The following is a 22,408-nucleotide window of genomic DNA, read 5'->3' on the forward strand; positions in this document are numbered from 1 at the left end:
TTTTAGATGAGTGAGTTAGAAAGAGAGAGTTAGAGAGAGAGAGTTGAAATGTCAGCTCCACCACAAACATGCCCTTTGGTTCCAAGGAGAGAAGGTTTTGGCTGTGGGCGCCTGATAAAAGTTACAGCAGGAATATTTCAGAAACAAGTTAGTGCTCTGAATTTGCAAATGACAATCTTTGTGTGGCTCTGAGCAAACACACACACACACACACACACACACACACACACACACACACACACACACACACACACACACAGTGTTGTGTGTTAGCAGGTGTGCCTGCATAATATGTCTGTGTGTGAGTGACAATACAATGGCTCCATATGGGCCTAATGGGGCACAAAGCAGAAGATACACCCAACACAGAATTCAGATACATTGTCATTTCACTTTCATATACAGACTTTTATTCACACACTGAAACCAGGTAAGGCCTGACCAATAATCATGTGTTATTAATTTACACAAAGAGAATAAAAGATGATAAATAGTGGTATGAACTGGGCCTTATGTTTACCAAAAGGCAATAAAACAAAGCTGGTTATAAAACCCCCATGGAGTGATTAGTGAAATAGACTTTGTGGATGATGTGGGACAAATGGCAGATCTGAACTCCTGGGTGATTCATAAGATTAGCATATGCAGAAGCTTCACATCTCACTCTGCTTTTGTTTTTTTTTTGTTTTTTTTTCTGTGTGGGTGTGAAGAGGGTGGGTATAATGTGAAAGCCCATCTGTAATCAGCCAAGTGTGATATTGCTCCTCATCTCTCAATTAGAAACCCTTACTATGCCTGCATTAAGCTTTGCATTAAAAGCCATGATGGTGGAGGTGAAAGAGAAGATGTGTTCCCATAATGACTCAATTTAATCCAGCCAGAAGCTATGTTTACATCTATTTATCTCATAGTAACGTTTCCTACGTCGAACATCAAAGCTAAACCTATTATTTGCTTCCACATTATCTCACTTCTATTAGTCCAAAATGGTTCTTTTCAATGATAGCCAGCTACAATGACATCTTGGATTTAATTCGACCAGAAAATAAGTAAAAAATAGCGGGCTTGTTCCGCAAATAAATATGTGTAATATAAAATCTACCACTGCTCATCAATGGGATGATGACTTGCACTTGATTAAAGGTGACAGCGGTGCAGTGCATACAAATACGCTAGTGCCAGCTCTATTTTGGATAAATTCATAAAAATGTTAAAAATTCATTTCCAATATAACTGCTATGAAATGGATTTTTCTAGGTGGTGTGACAATAACCCTTTCCATTGTTGATCGGCACAGTAGAACGGGGCAAATATACTCAGAAGGCTGTTTTCTTAAAAGAACAACTATAAATGTTGAACATCATTTTCCTCCGTCATCTAATCATAGAGCAAACAGGCTGAAGCTTTGCTGCGATGCTCTGCTACGTGTTCTGCTAACAGTGCTGGGAGTATTTATACGTAGTTGGGGGGGCCCCCTGCTGGACACAATACATAATATTCCATTTCTGAGAGTTGCTTTCTGCATCATTTGTTCATTACAAAAACATTGTTTATATTGTCATGTGTCAGAAAAATCATCTATACAGATTATGTCAAAATGGATTAGCAAAGGATAAGATTCACCAATGTCCAATATGGCTGCTAATGTGGTACATTTTTTCAGATGAAATGACTATGAACTGTTTCTATCTCAATTGTTTTCAGTAGGATGACTCAAGTTCCTCAGACGCAAAAACATTTCAAATGTTATACTTCATTTACAATATCATCCAGTTATGAAGCAGCAACCTTCTGCTTAATATAGACCTTCATCTACGTTTACTGCCAACAGCGCTGAAAGTATTATAAAGCAGTTGCAGCGCCCTCTGCTGGACAAGCTGCCAGAAACCACAGTTCCTTAATCTACTTGGCTACTTAGATATCAAAAACCATTTCTGCAGACACCAATCCATCTAGGATTCTCCCCAGACCATCGGCCAACCAGTTTCTTTGGTCAGGCTTTTTAAATAAATATTGGATCATCCATCTTGTAAGATTACTGAATGAAATCCCATGAGGGTAAGGAGACATGTTTTTTGTTTTTTGTGTGTGAAATTATACACACTTTAACACACAAGAATAAAAACCCCACACACACATACAAAGAAGCATGTGTTGAGGTTGAGCAGTCAAAAGCATGAAGGCCATCCGGTGTGTGTCAGGGGAGAGTTGGAAGTGTGGCTTTACCCTGACGTTGATGAATGATCTGTCAAGACGATGTCCCACTCATGTCCAGCTCCCCCTTTTTTACCCAGTAGAGGGACAGCCTGTGAATGCACTGTGTGTGTGTGTGTGTGGGTGGAAAGTGGGGTTATCTTTGCATGTGTTCTGGTTTGCCTGGGTGTGTAAACGCACTGCTGAGTGTGTTTTATTTTGGCTACCCTCGGTCACACACGTGAATGGCAATGGCGTTACAAGCATTACACGAGTCAGCAGTTCGGGGTCACGCTGTGAGTGAAATGGCAAAGAGCAGGGGTTAAACACTCTGACCCTCGCACAACCTTCAGGGGGACCCCGTTTTTGAAATGGGGGGGGGGGGGGAATCTATGATCCGTCTCTGATTGAAACCTGAGGCCCCTCGAGTCCCGGCTCAGCTTCAACAGCACACAGAAACACTCGCAGCACGCACTGAAATAGCGCGAGTGGGCTTTAGTCAATAAAGATCATTTTCATTTTGTTTTCTCTTTATTCCCCTGGATGATTTAGCATCTCGCTAGCAAAGAGGAGTTAAGCTATTACGTCTTTCCACTTTGGACTGCGTTAATGCCTCTCTCGGTGTTGTGCTTTTTACTCACTCAACCAAAGAAAATAACTACTTTTAGCACCAGCTCTGGGTGGTTTCCGCAGTGATGACCGTACATTAACAGCTTCTTTTTTTTTTTTGTCTCCCACTGAGGCGCCTCTCTTGAGTGCTAGCACTGCCTTGTCGCTATCATTAAAGCGCTATGGCTGCGGCCTAACATCTCGCTCTAACGGCAGCAGTTTACCCCTGCAAGCACTGAGATCCATTTGTGCAATCAGACTCAGTTTCAAGAGTAATGCAACACTATTGGAGCAAAATTCCAAGAGAAATATGGGCGTTTTTCACATGATGGCGCCGTATGTTGACCTTTTTAAGCTCGAAACATTAGAAAGACAGGCACAGAGTGAGAATAACGTAGACAGAGAGCCTCCAAAGTGGAGGAATCCTATATAATGGTCAAGTAAGATAGAGGAGATGTAGCACCACTCTCGCTCACTCTCTCTCTCTCTCTTTCTCAGCCCTCCCTTTCTCAATCTGTCCCTTGATTACTTTTTAATGATTTCTGCTGCCTGAGACAAATGGCTGTGTTAAATGAGCAGAATTAGACAAGGGAGCCGAGCGCAAGAGCATTTGTTAGAGCAGGAGTAATGGATCGGGCATCCATTGTTTACTCTTCTCTGCTCATTGGCCCAGCCCTCTATCGAGCTCCATGTACTCCAAGCTGAGGCAGCAGGAGCAGAGGGCCACTGTTATACTTCTGAATTTACGCCATCTCTGCAAAAAAAAAAAAAATATGGATAGAGGCAGCTGCAGTATTATTTCTATGGTCCTAAATTCTTCTTGTTTTACTTTTAACAAGTTCAGTTGCACAGTACTGCCACCGTGTCAAGAACAGGAATATATACAACAAAATACATTTTGAAGTGTCAAATGTCAAATCTTTTTTTTAAGTGACAACAATAGTAGCCTAGAGAACATATTGTTCAAATTTTGCTTTTTTTTGTAAACTTTTGGAATTTCTGAAGATTCAAATGTACGGTCAAATTTCCAGTACATGCTCACATTAAAAAAAACTAATCGTGCAACTTTTGCTGCGTAAAAAAAAATTAGCCATCGCAAAACACAGAAGGTTAACATTGAAACGGCATTTCTAATTTTCATTTTTTTGTGAATGAAGTGGTTCGTAACACCACCAGCCTACACGAGGATGTGTTGGTAGCTGCTGCCAGATCTTATTGCTTTTCTTCCCACACTGGCAGCCTGTCAGGGAGTCAGGCATGGACAGTAAAGGGTGCTCCCTTGGCATACACCAGGCCTTGGTTAGCACTCCACGGGCATGGGCACTGCTATGGATCATTACTCCCCTCAGTGGAGTGTCTGCTGTTTGTATGTGTGTGAGAGAGAAAGAGAGAGAGAGAGCATGTACGTGTGTGTGCATGTGACAGAATGAGTAAGGGGGGGGAAGTGAAACACAGAAAGAACTATTAATATTAATGTCATTCTATCACATTAGGGGTCTTTCCATATTTTCTGATGATCAATTACAGTCACTACTGCCCCCTGCAGTCTTTAAAGCCACTTCGGCTGCCCACTGCCACTCTTGAATATTCTAAAAGTGTAAGAAAATGTTTTATTAACACTGAAATAATGGAGGTAGTACTTACTATAACACCACACAGATCTTAAACTCAGCTACATGTACTGTTTTTTTTTGTTTTTTTTTTAATCTTTGGAATAGGAGGGCTCTGCTTCCTGCCTGGATTTGGTAGCTGAAAGTACTAGCCACTGGATTTAACTACCTTCTACCCCCTTGTTTGCACCTCCCAGAGAGCATTTCCATTTTATTCATCTTTGACGAAGCTATTCATTTTTCCATTTCATACCTAAACAATGGCACACTGTGTAAAGTTTACATAGGGAAAGCAGTGAGATGAATATTAAGAATCTATGAATGATGAATAGAAAGAACATGTTTAAGACTCTCTGTGTATCTTTCTGTAGGATTGCTCTGCTTCACACAAATCACTGCTCTTACAGTCATGGTGATTCTCAGAGTAATCGAGTCAAGGCTATCACCAGACTAATAGCTAGTTATCACTATTATTGGAAGATGTAGCTCAGATTGCTGAAATGCCAGGAGCTGGCAAACGTGACCATACTGACTTGTAATCTCATTTAACAGCTCTTGAATTGCTCAGAGGTGTGCGTTTTGAAAAGTTTGCTCTCTGTGTGCGAGTGTGTCTGAGGATATGAAGCTGCTCTGCAGTTCCCGGGCCAGCTATTAGTCACGCAGGAGTGGCTAATCTGTAATGGCTGCTGTCACAGCCCCTGCCGCCGCTCCTGGTGATGGGTGCACTGTGACAAATGCACACACACTCTTAACTTTCAGCCGGAGAACGCACACATCACAGAAATTCAAAAAATACACACGCACACACTCAGAAATATGTGCACTCACTCTGATTCACTTACACACAAAGAATCATCCATTCCGGCAATACAGTGTTACAGCTTCTGACAGGCTCTGCAGCTCCAGTCATCAGTCCAGCCGCAGGTGACAGATAAGTGAAGTGAAGTCAGAGCCTTCCCGTTACATTTGCACTACAGCAGACTGGATCTGACCAGGCACTCGCACAAAAAAAACGTGTCCACCTTTATGTTTCTGTGTCTCTTACATTTTTTGTCATTAAAGTTAGAATTTCTATTTTTAATAACTGTCCTCTTGCTCCTGTCTCCAGAGCACAGTGGTCGTGGAAAAGTCCATCCAGGATCTGATGAGCCTGATGCAAGACCTGAGTGCCTACTCCAATCAGTTCCTTGAGATGGTCTGTGACAAGCTGAAGGAGTACAAGGAAATCTGCAATACAGCTTACAGGTAGGCAATAAGAGAAGCTGCTCACATGCAATATAGGCCCAGAATCCCTTTATCTTTATCTACTTTTGCACACACTTGAAGTTTTTACAACCAATCAAAAAACAATAAAATCCTGTAGACATCTTAGTTTTCATATTCAAATGTAGTCATATTTAATCAGGTTTCAATGCACATAATCACACTCACATTTATGCTGTGAAAAGTTATCCATCTGGGCTCCCCTGGGATGGTGTAACACCTGGCCAGGTGAAGGGGAGGATAGAGAATGTAGAGGGATAAGGGAGGGAGTGATGAACGGGCCAGGAGATGCAGGAAAGGACTGACAGACTGCTGGGAGTCCATCTGGACTCTGTCACAGGTCAGCCTCAGTCTCAACGGGGCCTCTGAGTGATAAAGACAAGCCCAACAGAGGCTGCCAAAGTCTATGTGTGTTTGTATTTCAGTGTGTGCTCAGTTTTGTTTTTTTTTCTTCCTATGTGCAATCAAACATGAACATGTCTCAGTGTGTGTGTGGTATGGATGTGAAACCCTGGAGTGCTCGTGTCTCCTGTAAAAGGTGTTAGTATGATATTAATTGCAGCGCCAAGTAGTTTATCGAGCCCAGACACATGCACACAAACAAATACATGCTGGCTGTCTGCCCTGAATTCTCTCCTCAACCAAACAGGCTGCTGTAGTACTGTTTTATACAGTACTGTATGTCAGTACAGATGCATGTGAATAATGCGCTCATCTACCTCAACTCAAGTCAACTTTCATGTATAAGCATGTAGCCGGAAACACTTCCCATGCAAACGTTTAAGCCACATAGACTGAAATGAAGAAGATAGATAGATGGAATTCTGCAAGACCAAAAAAGGGTCGACAGTGTTCAAAATCAATGGTAAAAAGACATCTTTAAACGTGCAGGATTAAATTCAATCTATTGCAAAAAACAGCTCAAAGGCAGTGGTCCTGTCGTTGAACATTTTCAAATTAAATATCCTTTGGATAAATTTCCATAAAATGTTGGTACAGGTATTATTGGTCTGTAGTAAGTTTTTTTTTTTTAAGCAACTTTTGTGACTCGCTGTTTTTTTTTTTTTTGTAGTGCACCAAGACAGTCGAAATTTCCATCGACTAAATTCCTGAAAAGATGCCTCTGAATTAAATCCCTTTAATAGTAGTAACGCTTGAATGCTACATTAGCATATAATGATCACATTTATGCATGCTAACATGCTAGGATCTGAACTTTGTTTCCTGTCTTAATGTACTGTGTTATTCTTGTTCAAGTTAAGGATAGCAAAGGACACATTTACTGTATGTGTGTTTTATAAGATGCCTGAGCTGTGTGTACTCCGTTTGTGTGTTTGTGTTTCTTTAGGGGAATAGTCCAGTGTGAGGAGAAGCTCACCATCAGCGCTTCCTGGTCCAAAGACGAGGACATCAGCCGTCTGCTCCAGTCGCTCCCTAACTGGGCGAACATGGCCCAACCCAGACAGACCCGACAGAAGAGAGAGGACGAGGAGGACTTTACTCGGTACATGCAGTGATCCACACATACTACATAAAAACAAGTTCATATTGACACATATTTGTCTGGCGAAAAAAAAGCAAGGTAAAGCCTCCTTCACAGTGTTCACATACAAACAAGCACAAGTAGACAGACACAACCACACTTGAGCAATCACGCCAGTAATCCCTCCCGCCCGCCTCCGCTCCTTTATTCACATATTATTGAACTTGTTGACTAAGATGCAGCCATGAAATAAGTCATGATTGCTCTTTTAAACACTCTCTATCTGTAGGAAACGAGGGACGAACAAAATGGGAAAATATAAGGAGAGCAGGCGGAGAGCGGGGGGAGGGGGAGGGGGGGTCAGTCTTATCGAAATTGCCTTTGAACGTGCGCACTCTTCAGGGAACAGTGGAGCTCATCGGAGCGGAATAGTAAAGTAAATAAATAAATTGGTTATGAGGCCAAAGAAAGTCAATCTGTTGTGTGCTCGCTCCCTGCCTCTCCGATTTCTGAGTCACACATGCACACACATGCAGTCACACACTGTGAGATCTCAAAGATAGCAAGAGGGAGAGCATAAGGCTGTTTGATATGACAGCCGTAGAAGTTTTCATCATTATGAAAGGGGGGGATTAGCTTCTGCACGACTGGCAACCCGGTGCTTCCATAAAGCCTCATTAATAAGCTTACATGAGCGTATTTGACTGTTTGTGAATATGTGCCTGCTGTTTGTTTTTTTTTACAGAATCTTGATTTTATGAGCATCCTAGTGACTCTGGAGGCCGGTCCACATGCAGTGTCTTTGCAGCACTGTGGCGATGAGATTTCGTTATCCCACTTCTTTTTCTCTCTCTATATATTTCTTACCAGGCACCAGAGTCCATTTTTTTTTCTTTCCTTGAAAGTTCAAAGTGCCTGTAAATAAAGTGAAAAAATAGTTTTGATCTCAAAGTCCTTATATTTACACCCTGTAAATCTCTGCCTTCTGTTAGTTTCTCAGTTATAAATGTCCTCCATCATGTGCTGTTTCTCCCTCCCACAGATTGTTTAGCAACTACAAACACCATCTTTTCACAGCAGTTTGACCACAAAGCGTCTTAACTTTTCCTCCTCCCATATCTCTGTCCGTCTGATTTATACATCCAGTTATCTTCGCGTTCCTACTTCGGCCGTGTGCTGTTTCTTTCACATGATTTGGACATGTGTGCGTCAGTGCCTTTCTTCAGTTTCACATCATTTTGCACATAAGCCTTGGATTATTACTAAATTTGATCCCACTTCAATTGAACACTTGAAGAGGGCTGTGAATAAATAAACTCCTCCAATTCAGCCAGCACTCTTATTACTTTGTAGCTTTTGAACATTTTAGCAGTTATATAAGCCGCTCACATTCTCTGCAGATCAGACATTAAAAAACAATCAGTGCAACTTGTAATTTCTTTCTAGATAACTTAATACTGCAGTCTGATTATAGGGTTCTTAAAGAGTCTTGCCTCTTAGTCAGTGGACATATTTTTGCAAACACTTCTAACAGCAGTCATTTGTGTTAAAGGCGGTTTGCTTGTTGGTCCAATTAAAGAAAAGTATTTGCCGATAACAAACTCTTGCATCACTTTCTCTCTTTATGATACAGGGCTGCTTTTGCTAAGGAGTCAGAGGTGCTGACTGGGAATTTAGGAGACAAGTTAATCCCTCAGAACGAGATCCTGCGCGACGTCAGCGACCTGAAGGCTCTGGCGAATCTTCACGAGAGCATGGAGTGGCTCGCTGGGCGCCTCAAGACGTTCTTTGCCAACCTGCCTCAGGCCTCCAGTAAGTAGGGGAAACATGATTTTGTATTGGAGGTTTTGGAATGATTTTTGGGGGGTTCTTTTGAGCTCAGCATTCAGTACAAGTCATTAAGTTTTATCTTATGTTAGATGTCAGTTAGATGTACAGTATGCTGGTGTTTAACCAGCTCTTTTCACTTGTTCACAACCGGGGTTTTTTTCTGTTGATGCAGTTGAACAAGACAAAAGCTTGGTGACATTTCCTGACACAAACACTGACACACGCATCAAATGTTGCACTTGGATCGTTGCGTTCATCCAAAAATAAATAGACTATCCTTAACGTCAGTTTTTTTGTTTATTTGTCTACTCTGGCAGAGACAAATACGCTTTCAAAGACGCAACTATTAAAGAAAATTGTATGTTTTTGTGTTAAATGTGTCAGCTCACAGGACATGTAAAAAAAAAAAAGCTGAGGGTGGTTATTGTTAAAGCTTCAACTTTGGAAGCACTTTTTGGATAAGCCTCTGCGACACCATGAATCCTCCTCTGACTGGTTTATTACACTTTACAGCAGCATTACATGATGAACATTATTCCAGCAGATGTTGCAGCTACTCTCTCAGGTCATTAAACAGTTATTGATCAGAGTCCACTCCGGATTACAAACATTTTGTGGTTGCTTTATGGAGGGTCACAGGTAGAGGTGTGTGAAGTTTTCTCATCCTTAGCTGCAGTTCCCTTGTAGCAATACTTCCCTACCTGTGCCTCATTAAGTTCTTGTTTAAGTGTGTTATCAAGCACTCATTACCTTCTCTGCTGGAGTTGTCAAAAAGCACTTTACACACACACACGTACACACGCATTATACGCAGCCTTTGTGAGTGTGTGTGCACAGATGCCTCATAAACATCCCTCAGAAGCATTTCCTTCCCTCCCCTTCCACGTTTGTATCATTAATTACTGATCAAAATGAGGTGTGTATGTGTCTATCAAACACACAGTCATAGGGCTAGTTAATCACTTGATCATTACTCTAATGTTTTAATCCACATTATCACTTCTCCAACATGTTTAATCTCATTAAGTTTCCAGGATCTTGTAATGTTCTCCTTGAAGTTCATATCTTTTTAATAACATCGTATGGTAGCGATCAAGGAGCCATTAAACTCCCATTAATGACTCTTATAGTAGGGTCAGCTTCATTTTGTACTTTGTAAGCTTTCCATCGATTTCGTTTCATGGATAACGATGTCAGCCTTTTTTCTTCAATATTAAACATGTCCGTAAATGTTATCAACTGGATATATCTGGAGTTGTAGGAGGTATATTATCTGTCATGACAAAATTATGCTCTTGAAGATTCAGTCTCCTTGGAAAAAGCTCAAATGTCAGAGTGTTGTTAATTTAACAAGCTGTGCTCACTGGGCTCCAAGACAAATTAACCAAAGGGGACAGTAAAGCATATCTTTTTGCATGGCTTTGTATAATATTGTGTCGTATCGCATATTGCTCCATTTAGATATTTTGCTTCCTTTTTGTTTTTGTAATTAGTCAGCTTTTCCCAGCACTGGATTCCGCTTCAACACATTCAAATCTGCAGTAAACAGCCAACTTGATTATCGAAACAGATGCAGATGTTTTCCACGCAGCTCCTTCTGTAGTCATTTGTTTTACAGTACTCGGGAGAAAGTTTCCCCTGTTCACTGCGGTGTTCAGAATAAAGTGCTGGCAAATGAAGCACCTTTCTCCTAAAGGGATAACGAGAACAGTTATCACTTCTTGTCACTACTCTCTCCAGCTTCAATCCTCTGATTGCTCATTGAACTTGCACTATTTTGCGGTTCCATATCACCACTTTTCTTTAGACATAAAGTAATTAAATGAGACTTTTTCAGATATTCTCATTTGGACTTGACTTTGTCACTATCTCTTTTTTAAAACTTTCCTTTTCCCCCTCGTGCTCTGACGCTGGCTTTCTTCGTTTATTTGCAGATAAGAATTCAATAAAAGCACAGGAAGAGACGTGACATAATTATCATTAATTCTGTCGGGTGGCACTAATGGGAAGGATAGGGCAGTCACTTATCATGCCGGGACAGCCTCCGTATTGTTCATTATTTAGTGTTTGCTGAGCTGATGACGGACTACGTGTGTGTTGGTGTGAGTGTTAGTGCGCGGGCATGCGCGTGTGTACATAAGCATGTACGTGTAATATGGGACAAGGGTACGGCAGGGGAAAAGGACCCCACCTTATCTCATCCCCCTCCCTCCCGCCTCACGTCTATGCCTCTCTAAATTGGATTTTATATTACAGAAGCAGTCAGGTATGAACAACTCATTTTACTCTCACTCTTTTTTTTTTTGTGCTTTTTCTTTCAGTCCTCTTTCTTACTTCATTCTTCTTTAGTATTTTTTATCTGTCTTGGTAGTTCATTCCTCCTTTTTTTCTTTTTTTTTCTTCCCTCTGCATCTTTGAACATTATTCTCTTTTCTTCAAATGGCACGGCTCTGGAAGATTCTCTCGGTGTCTTGCAGATCTCTGCGGTGGACGTTTTTTTGCTTTAGTCACCTTCATGTGTGATTGAATCCTGCTTGGCGTGTAGATACACACATTGCTATGTATAAACATGAACATGCATATTTGACCCTTCAAACTCCTCAAGGTGCTGAATCCTAATTCCAATTTGGTGTTTGTGCACATGCAGTTTTTTGTGCTTTATCCTCAGCGTGTGTCTGATAGGCATGTGTGGCACTGCGTTTGTGTGTGCAGATAGACCACTGATGGTGATTGGCCGTGAAGGTGGCTGCAGAAAGGGTCTTATCGCCCATCTGGTTGCAGCACTGGACTTGCAATCCACTTTGACAATATTTACCCGACAACACACACACACACACACACACACACACACACACACACACACACACACACACACACACACACGGGCGCCTGAGGAGCACTGACAGCGTGACAGACGTTTTATTTTGTTTGTCGACTGCTGTGTGTGAGTTTGTCACTTTTAATAATATTTACCAGTGTGTCCTGCAGCCTTGTTAGAACTTTGCGCAGTGACAACTGACTTTGAAGCCAGAGATCATGTGTATCACATTTTTCTTCTGCAGACGTTTTGCTGCTTATATGGCTTCATATTCTTGCTCATGTGGAAAGCCTAACCATCGCTGTTCACAGAAACAGGCCTTCTATCCATGCTGCAGGGTTTCTGGACAACAGCTATTCACTCTCCTCTTGCGGGAATACGTTCCTTCTCCGTTCAGCTGTTGCTCCGTGCATGTGAGGGGGGGGTGGCGGGGGGGTTTTATGGACAAGACTTTTGTTTTTAAACCTTGACTGGTTCCCTTTAGCAATGATTGTTTTCTCCATTTAACAAGGCAACTTGCCTAAGCAAACATTTGTATTCACTGCACAGGCTTGGGAGACTGGTTGCCATGGGAGATTGTGTTTCACTTTTGCAGCAGTTGAAATATTGTCTTTTGTTTCTTGCATGTGGGTTTCATGTCTGCTAAATTGCGATCATGTTCTGATTTTCTCTCATAATGCAGCATTAAGCAATTTGGTCCCCTTAGATAACATTACGATCTCATCCACAATTTTTTTTTTTTTTCTGCCCCCCCCCCCCATCTCTTCTTCTTCTCTGGACAGAAGTTCAGATCCCTGTCTGCAGATGTTCATTCTCTACCAGGGGCAGCAAAATAATTAATAACTGCTCTCTTGCACAGTCAGTCATCTATGAATCATTCATCCCTACACTGCTGCAGGATACTGTCCCGTGCTTATCTTTATCCAGTTTCTCTTCATCTGTCTTTTAAAGGGTAGGACATGTTGTACTTTTTAAACAAAGATCCTGATTTGAGTCAAAACATGTTTTGCATTTGTGTTTGTGAAGCCCACAGACAATGCCAAAACTCGTTTTCTTGTTCTGCGGAGCATTGTTTGCTCCAGTAATGTCAGACGGGTCAAAAAGGAGAAACATTGGGTTCGTATTTATTTGAAGTGTTCACATGATGTGCATGTGCGGGCTTTATGAGAATAAGCATGTGGATTCCATCAGTGATCTTCTCCCTTAATGTCTGCCACCCTCTTCTTTCACAGATGGCAAGCAACAGACGTTTCTCTTAGATGGGATTCGAAAATAATTGGATAAGCTCAACACACACACACACACACACACATATATATATATATATGTGCATGCCTATACATGAGTGCAGAAAAGATACACGACAAGCACATGCATATCCTCAGATTTAATCAGCAGAGAGAGAAAGAAAAAAGAAAGCAAGAAAGTTGTCAGTCAGGACCAATGAGTCGTCTCCTTTCACCCGTCTGTCCCAGACTCTAATGGCGCGCCCCATGCTGCGATACCTCCCCCGCATCATCAAAGAAGGAATCCATGTGTGTCTGTATTTTTTTTTTTTTTTTTTGTGGTTATGTGTTTCATGGACACCCCCTGGAGAGACCTCCAGTAGAGTGTGCCACAGCGAGCCCCCTATTTATAATGCACATACGAGGAAACAGAAGCCGTCAAGTCACTTTCACACACTCACCTATTTTCACACAGACACACAAACTCGCAATCAGTGAGATAACGCTCCTACAGGCTGCATAACCACAGAATAGTATGAGACACGCTGCACAACAACTTCGGTTTAATCGTTCTTAGAAGTTTTTCCAAAACAAGACATCTTCCCCCTTGGCCGATGTCGATTAGACATGTGTGAATATAGCAACTGGACTCGAGCCAAGATAGCCTAGACGAGGTGGCCTTGACCCCTTATGACATAATGGCTAATAATCATGTCAGCTATGGAGAAAATTAAAGGGATTTTTACTTCCAGATCCAAACAGACGAGCCCTATTAAAACAAAACAATGTTTTATTTTTTTTACATTATCTGAATTGGAACTAAGGAATCGAGCTACAGGTGTCAAAGCACCCTTATGTTTCTATAATAATGCACTGCTAGCTGCATAAAGCACATGCTAATGTTGCTAACATTCCTTCCCTGCAAAATAACAACAATATTGTAATCTAATCAACTTTAAGGTTCCTCAGCCTAATTGGAAAAATCCCTTGTTATTGTGGCATTTAGTTTGAATGGCGGTATTGTGTATCAGTCCTGCGTTCTGTGTCTACTAATGAACAGATAAGGTGACCAGGATGAATAAACAGCATCCTCTAAACACAATCAAATGAAGTCAATTAATGTCAATATGCTCTGCTCCCTCGAGAAATCATTGTGGATTTTTTCTGTTGAGACCGATCTTGTTTGTTGTGCCTGCGGCTCATTTAGCTGGATTAATATTGATATCACCGATCTGAAGATATAATCCAAGGCATTCAAGGTTTAGTGCTGGTGGAGAGGAGGCCTAGTGTTAGAATAGTATAGATTTTGTGCAGAAGTACTGAAGACTGTTGATTGAGTTATTTTTTTAAATCCATACCAACTACAGAACACATGAGCCATGGAAATGTTAGAGTTAATGTGTTGAGTTCAGTCATGTTTAGATTGAATGAAATGAAGCCCATTTAATTCCTGATTTGCACTTTTGGAAAACAAGAGAATATTTCTGATTTGGGCCTCTTACAGATGTTCCCAGATTTTCTCTTAATATAAATGTGTAACCTCATCAGTGACCAGCCTTTTTTCTTTTTTTTTCTGAGCAACACCCCAGTAGCCAATTAAAGAGAGAAAAAGAGGAGATATGAAAATTGATGATGTCGCCGTCATGCCACAGCAAACCTCAAAAACACAAAGATACAATGCCACCAAACATACTTGCAGATTTTTTGACTATGTCTCCATCAGAGTTTCACATCCAGACTATTGAAATCTTCCGACAGCAATTAGACATTTGATTACATATTTAGACATGAATCAAAAGTGTGTTTAATCTTTATTTGTTTGATTGAAACCAAAGTTAAAGTCTTGAATTGAAGCACCTTGTTACACTAGAAACCGCCTGTACCTGCTGCAGATGACTCTGCACTGCAGTGTCCTCCCACACATTATCAAGAGGATTACCCAAGAAGACAGTTAATTAGCGAGTAAGTTAATACATGCTGCACTTCATACACATACAGTACACATCACATGCACCATCTTTATCAAGAAAACCACTCCAACCTTTATCTCCGTGCAGGTGCGTCAGACACTCGTTCCTTACGAGAAGCTGTCACACTCATGTCATGACATACAGCCGCGGTGTGTTTGCTTTGCTGATTGGATGATCATGGCACACACCTCACTTCTGTTGGTTTAAGCCAATGGTCCCTCATCTTGTCAGAGGTTAATTTAAAGTAACTGTTAGGTAAAGTTGCAGAAGCCCATATTCACCAGCACATGCTCACTGTGCAAACATGCTGTAAGTACGATGAAGCATTACAATGTGAGGAAGCAATAAAGGTCCTTTTAAATGTGGAGGACAAGCAGAGGTGTTACTTTTAAACCCAAGAAAGAAGGGTGACTGTGTTGAAGTTTAAATATTGGATTGTGATGTCTTCTTTTAGTCCCATATTGTTCTGAACTGTACCTCTTTCCAAAGATTCTTGATGTTACAGGACAGTTTTATGCCCCTGTTCAGTTTTAAAACGTCTATACTCTCTGCATTTTGAATATCCATTGGCTCTGGTTACCCACAGCTGTCAGAGTTTTTTTCTGTGTTTTCAGTCAGCTTTATTGCTCCCAATGCATTTTGAAACTTAAGAGAAAGCAGCAAAAAGCTTTTTCCATGACAAGATAACTTATGAAAACTGGAGTGCATACGTCTAGATTTCATGCCAACTTTTGTGTTGAAGCTAAATTTAGAGAAAAAAAAACTCAGAAATGAGAAGTATAAAAAGAAATTGTTACATTTGTTCCAAGTTTTTGGTTGGACTCTGCAGCAATGCTTTTATCTGGTGATGAAAACAACTACTTTAGAGTAAAATTCTTTTTTCATGTTTCAGTGGATATCAGTCAAAAGTATCAGTCTTAGAGGGAGGACACATGAACAGATTATCTTGGCCTTGGTTTACAATTGATGACACTCAGTCCTTAGCGTGTGTGCGTGTGCATGCGTGTGTGAGTGTGTGCCCACGTGCATGCATGTGTGACCTTCGGAAGGGCAAGAAGAGTAACTGGGGAGCTGGCTATGACTGCGGCACATCGATCGTGAACCCCTGCATTCTCCTGTTAAACAGTCACTCTTTGTACACACACACACACATGCGCGCACACACATGCACACACTCGCCTCATTGACCAAAAAGACTTACATATGAGTGACGGGGCCAATTTCTCTCCCTTTCCTCCCCTTGCTAATTTATGGCCATTGATCTACACCCGGCTGAATTTATATACACTCATCATGCTCCCATGCTCCCTAGCCCTCTCCTTCTCTTTTTTCCACACACACACATACACTCACGCACACACACATTGGTTTTTGTGTGGTTTACAATGCGGTGCACTGACACATGCTCCTGCTGTCTCAGCACAAGTGGCGAAAAGAAAGTACAAGTACGCGCTGAAGGACTCAGGAAGTCTGTGTGAACTAATGGTTTACTGTTGTATACACTGCAAGAGCTGGTGTCATTTTCAAGACCTGATTATGTCAACACAAAATGCATACATACCAAAGACTGTGCAATGTGTTTGAGCAGGTCACAGACTCATGAACAGGTAGCGATTTGGCAGCGTTTTTAGGCTACATCTGCTTGCCCTAGTTAAGGGATGTTCCTTTGAATCAATACTGCTGCCACTGTTGGATCAAGTTTGTGTTTGTTAATGATGTTTTTTTTGTTTGTCTTCCTGTCCATCCAGATGTTTCTCCATGCTCAGCAGACAGCCAGGTGGTCGGCGAGAGCGAGCGCAGCAGGGAACAGATTCTCCAAACCCTTAATGACCTGTCCAGGGGTTTCCAGGACATCGCAGACCGCTGCCTCCTGGTGTTGCACCTGGAAGTCCGGTATGCAAGGAAGAGGAAGTCACGTCACTTAGCAGTATTAACATAAATTTAAAAAAATAGGTGTTTTATATGATTTTGTTGCAAATGATCTTATTGAACGATTTGAGGTAGATTGTTTGGATTCATTGGACAACCATCCAAACCAACAATTTGGATCTTTGCGCACAACATTAGGAAATTCTTTATTATATATATAATATAGCATATCTTCATATGATAAAAATCAAATAGAGTAGGACTCTGTCTGTTGTAGTGGTTTGTTACTTTACATTGCATTACTGATAATTAGAGGATATTATTGTTTTTCTCTCGAAGTATAATAAATATGTATCTACTGAAAATAAAACCATAAGTCGGTAGGCTTCTGCAAGTAGTTTCAGGTCACCACACACTGTTGTTATAATTCACTTGTTTCACCTCCCCAGCTGAATGAAACACGGGTTGTTAAAGTACGACTTTAAATCATTTAAAACCCAGCTACCATGACTGTACCACACACGCCTCCAGGACATGTCATTAAATCATGCGGACAAAAATTTACCAGTGGCATAACACTTCTGCCCTTAATGCACAAGTTCAGGAATTCATACCACGTCTTGAGTATGTGTTTCGAACGTCAATACCCAACTTAATTTACCACACCATATACTTTCTCCCCCTCACAAGCACTAATAGTCCTCCATCACCCCCCCCCCCCCCCCCCCCATCCCCCTTCTTCCATCCCTCCATGTACCACCATTTCCCCGTGGACTGTTGTGTAGCTTATGCAATATTGTTTATGATTTTGGTAGAAAACCCTCCCTGAGGCTGATGTCTAGCTATATGCTACACTCCATTGACTCTCCCCATCTAGCAAATTTCCCCTGATAGTGGTACCAGCTAAATGAAGCCATGAGGAAGAGAGCGAGAGTGGAGGGTGGGAGGAAGAGATGGGAGATAGAGTTGCTAAATGCGAGAAATGATTGAATAGAGGGTTAGAAGATGGATCCATGGCTTGAAGTGTGGTTTAGTTGTTGGCTTTGCCTAAGGGGAGAAGAGGTTCACCCATATCATTTTTATACATTCTATAGTCGACCAAATCTTATCTAAACTTTTATACCTTTCTTCTCAGTGCTTTTTATAAAAACGATGATTATAAAATGATTATAAAAACGATAAAAGTATTGAAGCCTTTAGTCTAGACCAAAATGAGCCCTCAATGGAATTAAAGGACCTTGGATGAAAACGACGAGACGCACAATATTTAAGAAGGTCTTTATATTCACCTAGAATGCAATGTGACCATTATTAAAACATGTTGCCATAAACAAACTAGAATAAGATATTTGTTTAATAATAGTTGTTTCCAATTTGGGTTCAGTAATGGTAGACTGAAGTTTGTAACGAATAGTATTTGAACACATAGACCTTTTCATATATGATACTGTAAGTATCTATCCCAAATATGTGTTATTTTACCAATTTTACCAATCTGTCCAATAAGAGTGAAACCCATTTTGAGCAAGGTGTTTAGACCGCAATTACTCCACAGGAGCAGCTGGCTGGCCATGAGCACATGGGTTTCCCTCAAATAAAACTTTCTGACAGAACCCAAATCGGAAAATCCTGAAACACAGAATGTTAGGCCGATTTAACTTATAAGCTTCTGTGCCATTTATGGATTTTGTCATTGTCATTGTCACTGAGGCTGTCGTCTCGAGCGGGAGGCCCGGGTTCGCTTCCACCCGTGGCCTCTCTCCGCATGTCGTTCCCCACTCTCTCTCCCTGGTTTCCGACTCTATCCACTGTCCTATCTCTGCATCAAAGGCACATAAGCCCAAAAATAAATCTTGGAAAAAAAATAATGGTCTGTAATCTGAAGGAAACTCAGAGAATTCCTCAGTTTTTTTAAAACATCTACAACAATCCAAACCCTTTTTATTATTGGATCCACGCAGTCTACTTGCTACACAATCTTTAGAGGTCTTTCATGCCTCTTAAGAGTTGTACAGAATAGTGTATTTAGCACTGCGCTCTACAGGTCGCCCTTAACTTCACTGTCTGAATAGTACTCAGCAGTGGTGTCGAGGCAGCTTAATAAGTGGAATTGTTCAGAGTACTCTCAACATAATGATTTCTGCTTAAATTATAGGTGTGAGAGTAAGTATATGTATAAGTAAGAATACTCAGGGACACCTGGAGTCCACCTTCTAACAGAGACTAAAACAGCACATGTCTATTCTCCTTATGGTAAAAGAGCCTCACAAACATATCAACATTTTACAATAACTAGTTTGTACATTTTTTCTTTCTTTGCTTCCCTCCCTTGTCATATCCAGGGTGCATTGTTTCCATTACTTGATCCCCCTGACTAAGCAAGGAAATTATGCCATTGTGGCCAATGTGGAGAGCATGGACTACGACCCCCTGGTGGTCAAACTGAACAAGGACATCTCGGCGATAGAGGAGGCGATGGGGGCCGCCCTGCATCAGCACAAGTTCCAGTACATATTTGAAGGTCAGAATGGAGCTGTAGCTTGAGAAATGCAGACTTTCACTTTTTTTTCCCCTGCTCCTCTCTATTCTTTGTGCTGTTTTGAAAATCTTTTTTCCCTCTTCTTCTTCTTCTTCTTCTTACTAGGTCTGGGTCATCTCATCTCCTGTATCCTCATCAACGGGGCCCAGTACTTCAAGAGAATCAGCGAGTCCGGCATCAAGAAGATGTGCAGGAACATCTTTGTCCTCCAGCAGAACCTCACCAACATCACCATGTCCAGGGAGGCCGACTTAGACTTCGCCAGGTAAAAAAAACAAAAACATACTCTGATTGAATTTTTGTTTCCACAGGGTTAGCCACAGTTCAGTTCACCCTGAGCAGTTTTTTTGGGTAACTGAACTGAACCAGGAACTCGCCTTCCAACAGAATGGGTCTGTAAAAAAAAAATAAAGCACACAACCTTGGGGCTGGAGAAGCTGATTGATTATATTTTGCAGATAGTCGGTCACTCTTAATTGTTCAGCCATTCTCCTCTTTGAAATGCTTGTTATTTCCCCCTGATTTTCACTGTTCTCGTGGTGATGAAGCCTCTCATAATAGATCAGTCTAATTTTTACCTAATCAGCATAATATTCTAAATTATACCTAAATATACAATCAAATGAAGTGTATTAAGACGGTACTTTTTACCTCATGGTGTTTTTTAGCCTAAATGATTTGATAACGGTCCAACCAAACTACACACCTGCACAGACACACTGCACAATGTCCTCAACTTCAGACACCAACTATGTCAATGCACGCAGCAGGCAGATGGTCAAACAGATTGTCATCCACACTGTGTCGGTGTGCATGCTTGTTGGTGTTTATTTCTTATTCATGCATTGATATTTTGTGAGTCTACCTGCTGTTGCCCGGCGCAGTGCAGCCCTGACAGGCATGGGGGAAATCAGCGCTCAAATATCTTTGTGAAATCGAAAGGCAGAGGGAGGGAGCAAGAGAGGAGAAGACAAGAAAGAGATAGGTGATTCGTAGTATTCATGTGATTTTTTTTGTTATTTCTTTCAGGAGTTTGTATCCTTGACAGGAGAGAGTGTGCGTGAGGGAAGGCGATGGAAAAGATAGGGGAAAGAAGGGAGAGCTTAGGGTGAGGAAAATTGAAAAACGAAGTAAAAAGGAAGTTACAGAAAAGATGTCTTTCAGTGGGGAAGGCAAAGAATTGGCTATGAGAAGAGAGCGAGGGTATAAAGTGGTTTCAACGGAGTAAAAGACAGGAACATGGAAAGGTAGATAGAAAGAGATGGAAATGCTAATGAAACGTTGAGAGGAGAAAACAGCTTCATTTTTAACACCTCATTTTCATTGGCTAATTGGAATCCTTCTACAGTATGTCCTGAGTTTTCTCTTTTCCCTGTATTCATTTTACAATATGACATGTTAAGAGGTGGGACACTTGCCCTGTTGGACAAAAAGTTGTAAAGCCTTTAACTTTTGCCATGAAATGTTTCCTATATGAGCTGAACATTTTTTTTAGTATACAAATCTGCTGATTTAAGAACTACACTGACTGATCTCCTTTTCTTTTATTTATCGTCCTGGCAGCATCAACTTTCTATTGTAACACACCTTGACCGACCTTCTCTATCTCAATATTTGTTATAAGTGTTTACCCATGTCTACAGTGTTAGCATGTTGTGCTGTCGGGTTAATTAGCTTCTTTTCACGGCTCCTGGATTCATTATGAGTGTGTCATGGGTTTAAATGAATGGGCGTCCATGTGCTGCAGTCTGTGTTAGGACATTTGTATTATGCCGCTACTGCAAGCCAAGTTTCTGTCCAGGAAAACAAACAAAGAAGTAAACTGAAATGACCCGAACTGTACTGGATGTAGAGGACCATTGATTAGCATGTTATTTCTACCCTCTGTCTGCTTTGATTATGGAGAAAAGCCAGTGATGGCTCCTCTGTCTTTCCTCCGGTTCTCCCACTTGCTCTTATAACGAGGCGTGGGTCCTTGTGGAGGTGTTGATTGGGAATTGTGGAGCGCATTGTTTACAAATTCATGGTTTTCTGGATTGGATAGCCTCTGGCTTGATGACACACCATCTCCTGCAAACACACATACACAACCTCCACACACACACACACCGGAACTTGGACAGAAGCAGATCAGACTTTTGAAATCAACATTTTATGTGTAGGGCATAAATATTTGTACAAATGATAAAATGAAACTGGCTTGCATACATAAAGAAAGCATTCTGAAATTAGAACATTAATCAGGATTGGGACAAAGTATTAATACAGAAATACTTATGACTTATTTGATATTACTATTGAATCAATGGTGCCAAATTAACATATGGCATTCTAAACAGATTTCCCTGCCAAGTGGTCTCACCCTTTACTACTCCTTATGGTTCTTATGACATCAATGAATGAATCAATGTGTGTTCTTCAACTAATCAGGTATAAGAATGTTTGATTAAACAATTGTCTTGATGGGATGGGGGGAAGGGATACTGTTCTTCTTAGTTAACCTTTTGAATGTTCTATGTCTTCTGAAAAAGCTATAAATAAAGTATTTTAAAAATAAAACAAAAAATAAAACAAAACAAAACAAAAAATTGTCTTGAAACACATCAATTATCGTAGAATCACTGTTTGGAAATTCTCGTTTTTTCACTGTCCAGGTTTCGCATATCATATTGGATCTTGTTTTATATGATCCTTTCCTTTCCTATCCTATTGTATCCTATCTTATCCTATCGTTTGTTGCTGTGTGACTTCCATCCCTAATATAGATGTTGAGAAAACAGACTTTGCCCCTATCAGCCTTTGAAAGCAGTCTGAGAAAGAGGGACTAAAAGCAGAATATTCATTAGTATTCTATTACCACCTGTAGGTAAACCACAGAGAATTGAGGAAAGGAAATGATCCCAGCAGGAAGCCCGCTTTGTAAAAAAAGCTGCAGATGCTTCCTTGTCTACCCATGTGTTTTTTATGTTCCTACGTGTGTGCATGTGGGAGTGTTTAA

At 41.0% G+C, this 22,408-nt stretch overlaps 1 protein-coding gene across 1 annotated transcript in view; it reads left to right on the plus strand.

Moving 5' to 3' along the window:
• Positions 1-22,408, plus strand: part of exoc4 (exocyst complex component 4) — a 106,905-nt gene that overhangs the window by 73,521 nt on the left and 10,976 nt on the right. Inside the window, exons 14-19 of the mRNA XM_020652962.3 lie at positions 5,521-5,657; positions 7,024-7,179; positions 8,792-8,970; positions 16,751-16,895; positions 19,214-19,392; positions 19,516-19,675. Coding sequence (XP_020508618.1) covers positions 5,521-5,657; positions 7,024-7,179; positions 8,792-8,970; positions 16,751-16,895; positions 19,214-19,392; positions 19,516-19,675 — 956 coding nt within the window. The remainder of the gene's footprint in view (positions 1-5,520; positions 5,658-7,023; positions 7,180-8,791; positions 8,971-16,750; positions 16,896-19,213; positions 19,393-19,515; positions 19,676-22,408) is intronic.

The sequence above is a fragment of the Labrus bergylta genome, chromosome 23 (assembly GCF_963930695.1).
Source record: "Labrus bergylta chromosome 23, fLabBer1.1, whole genome shotgun sequence".
Classification (NCBI taxonomy): domain Eukaryota; kingdom Metazoa; phylum Chordata; class Actinopteri; order Labriformes; family Labridae; genus Labrus; species Labrus bergylta.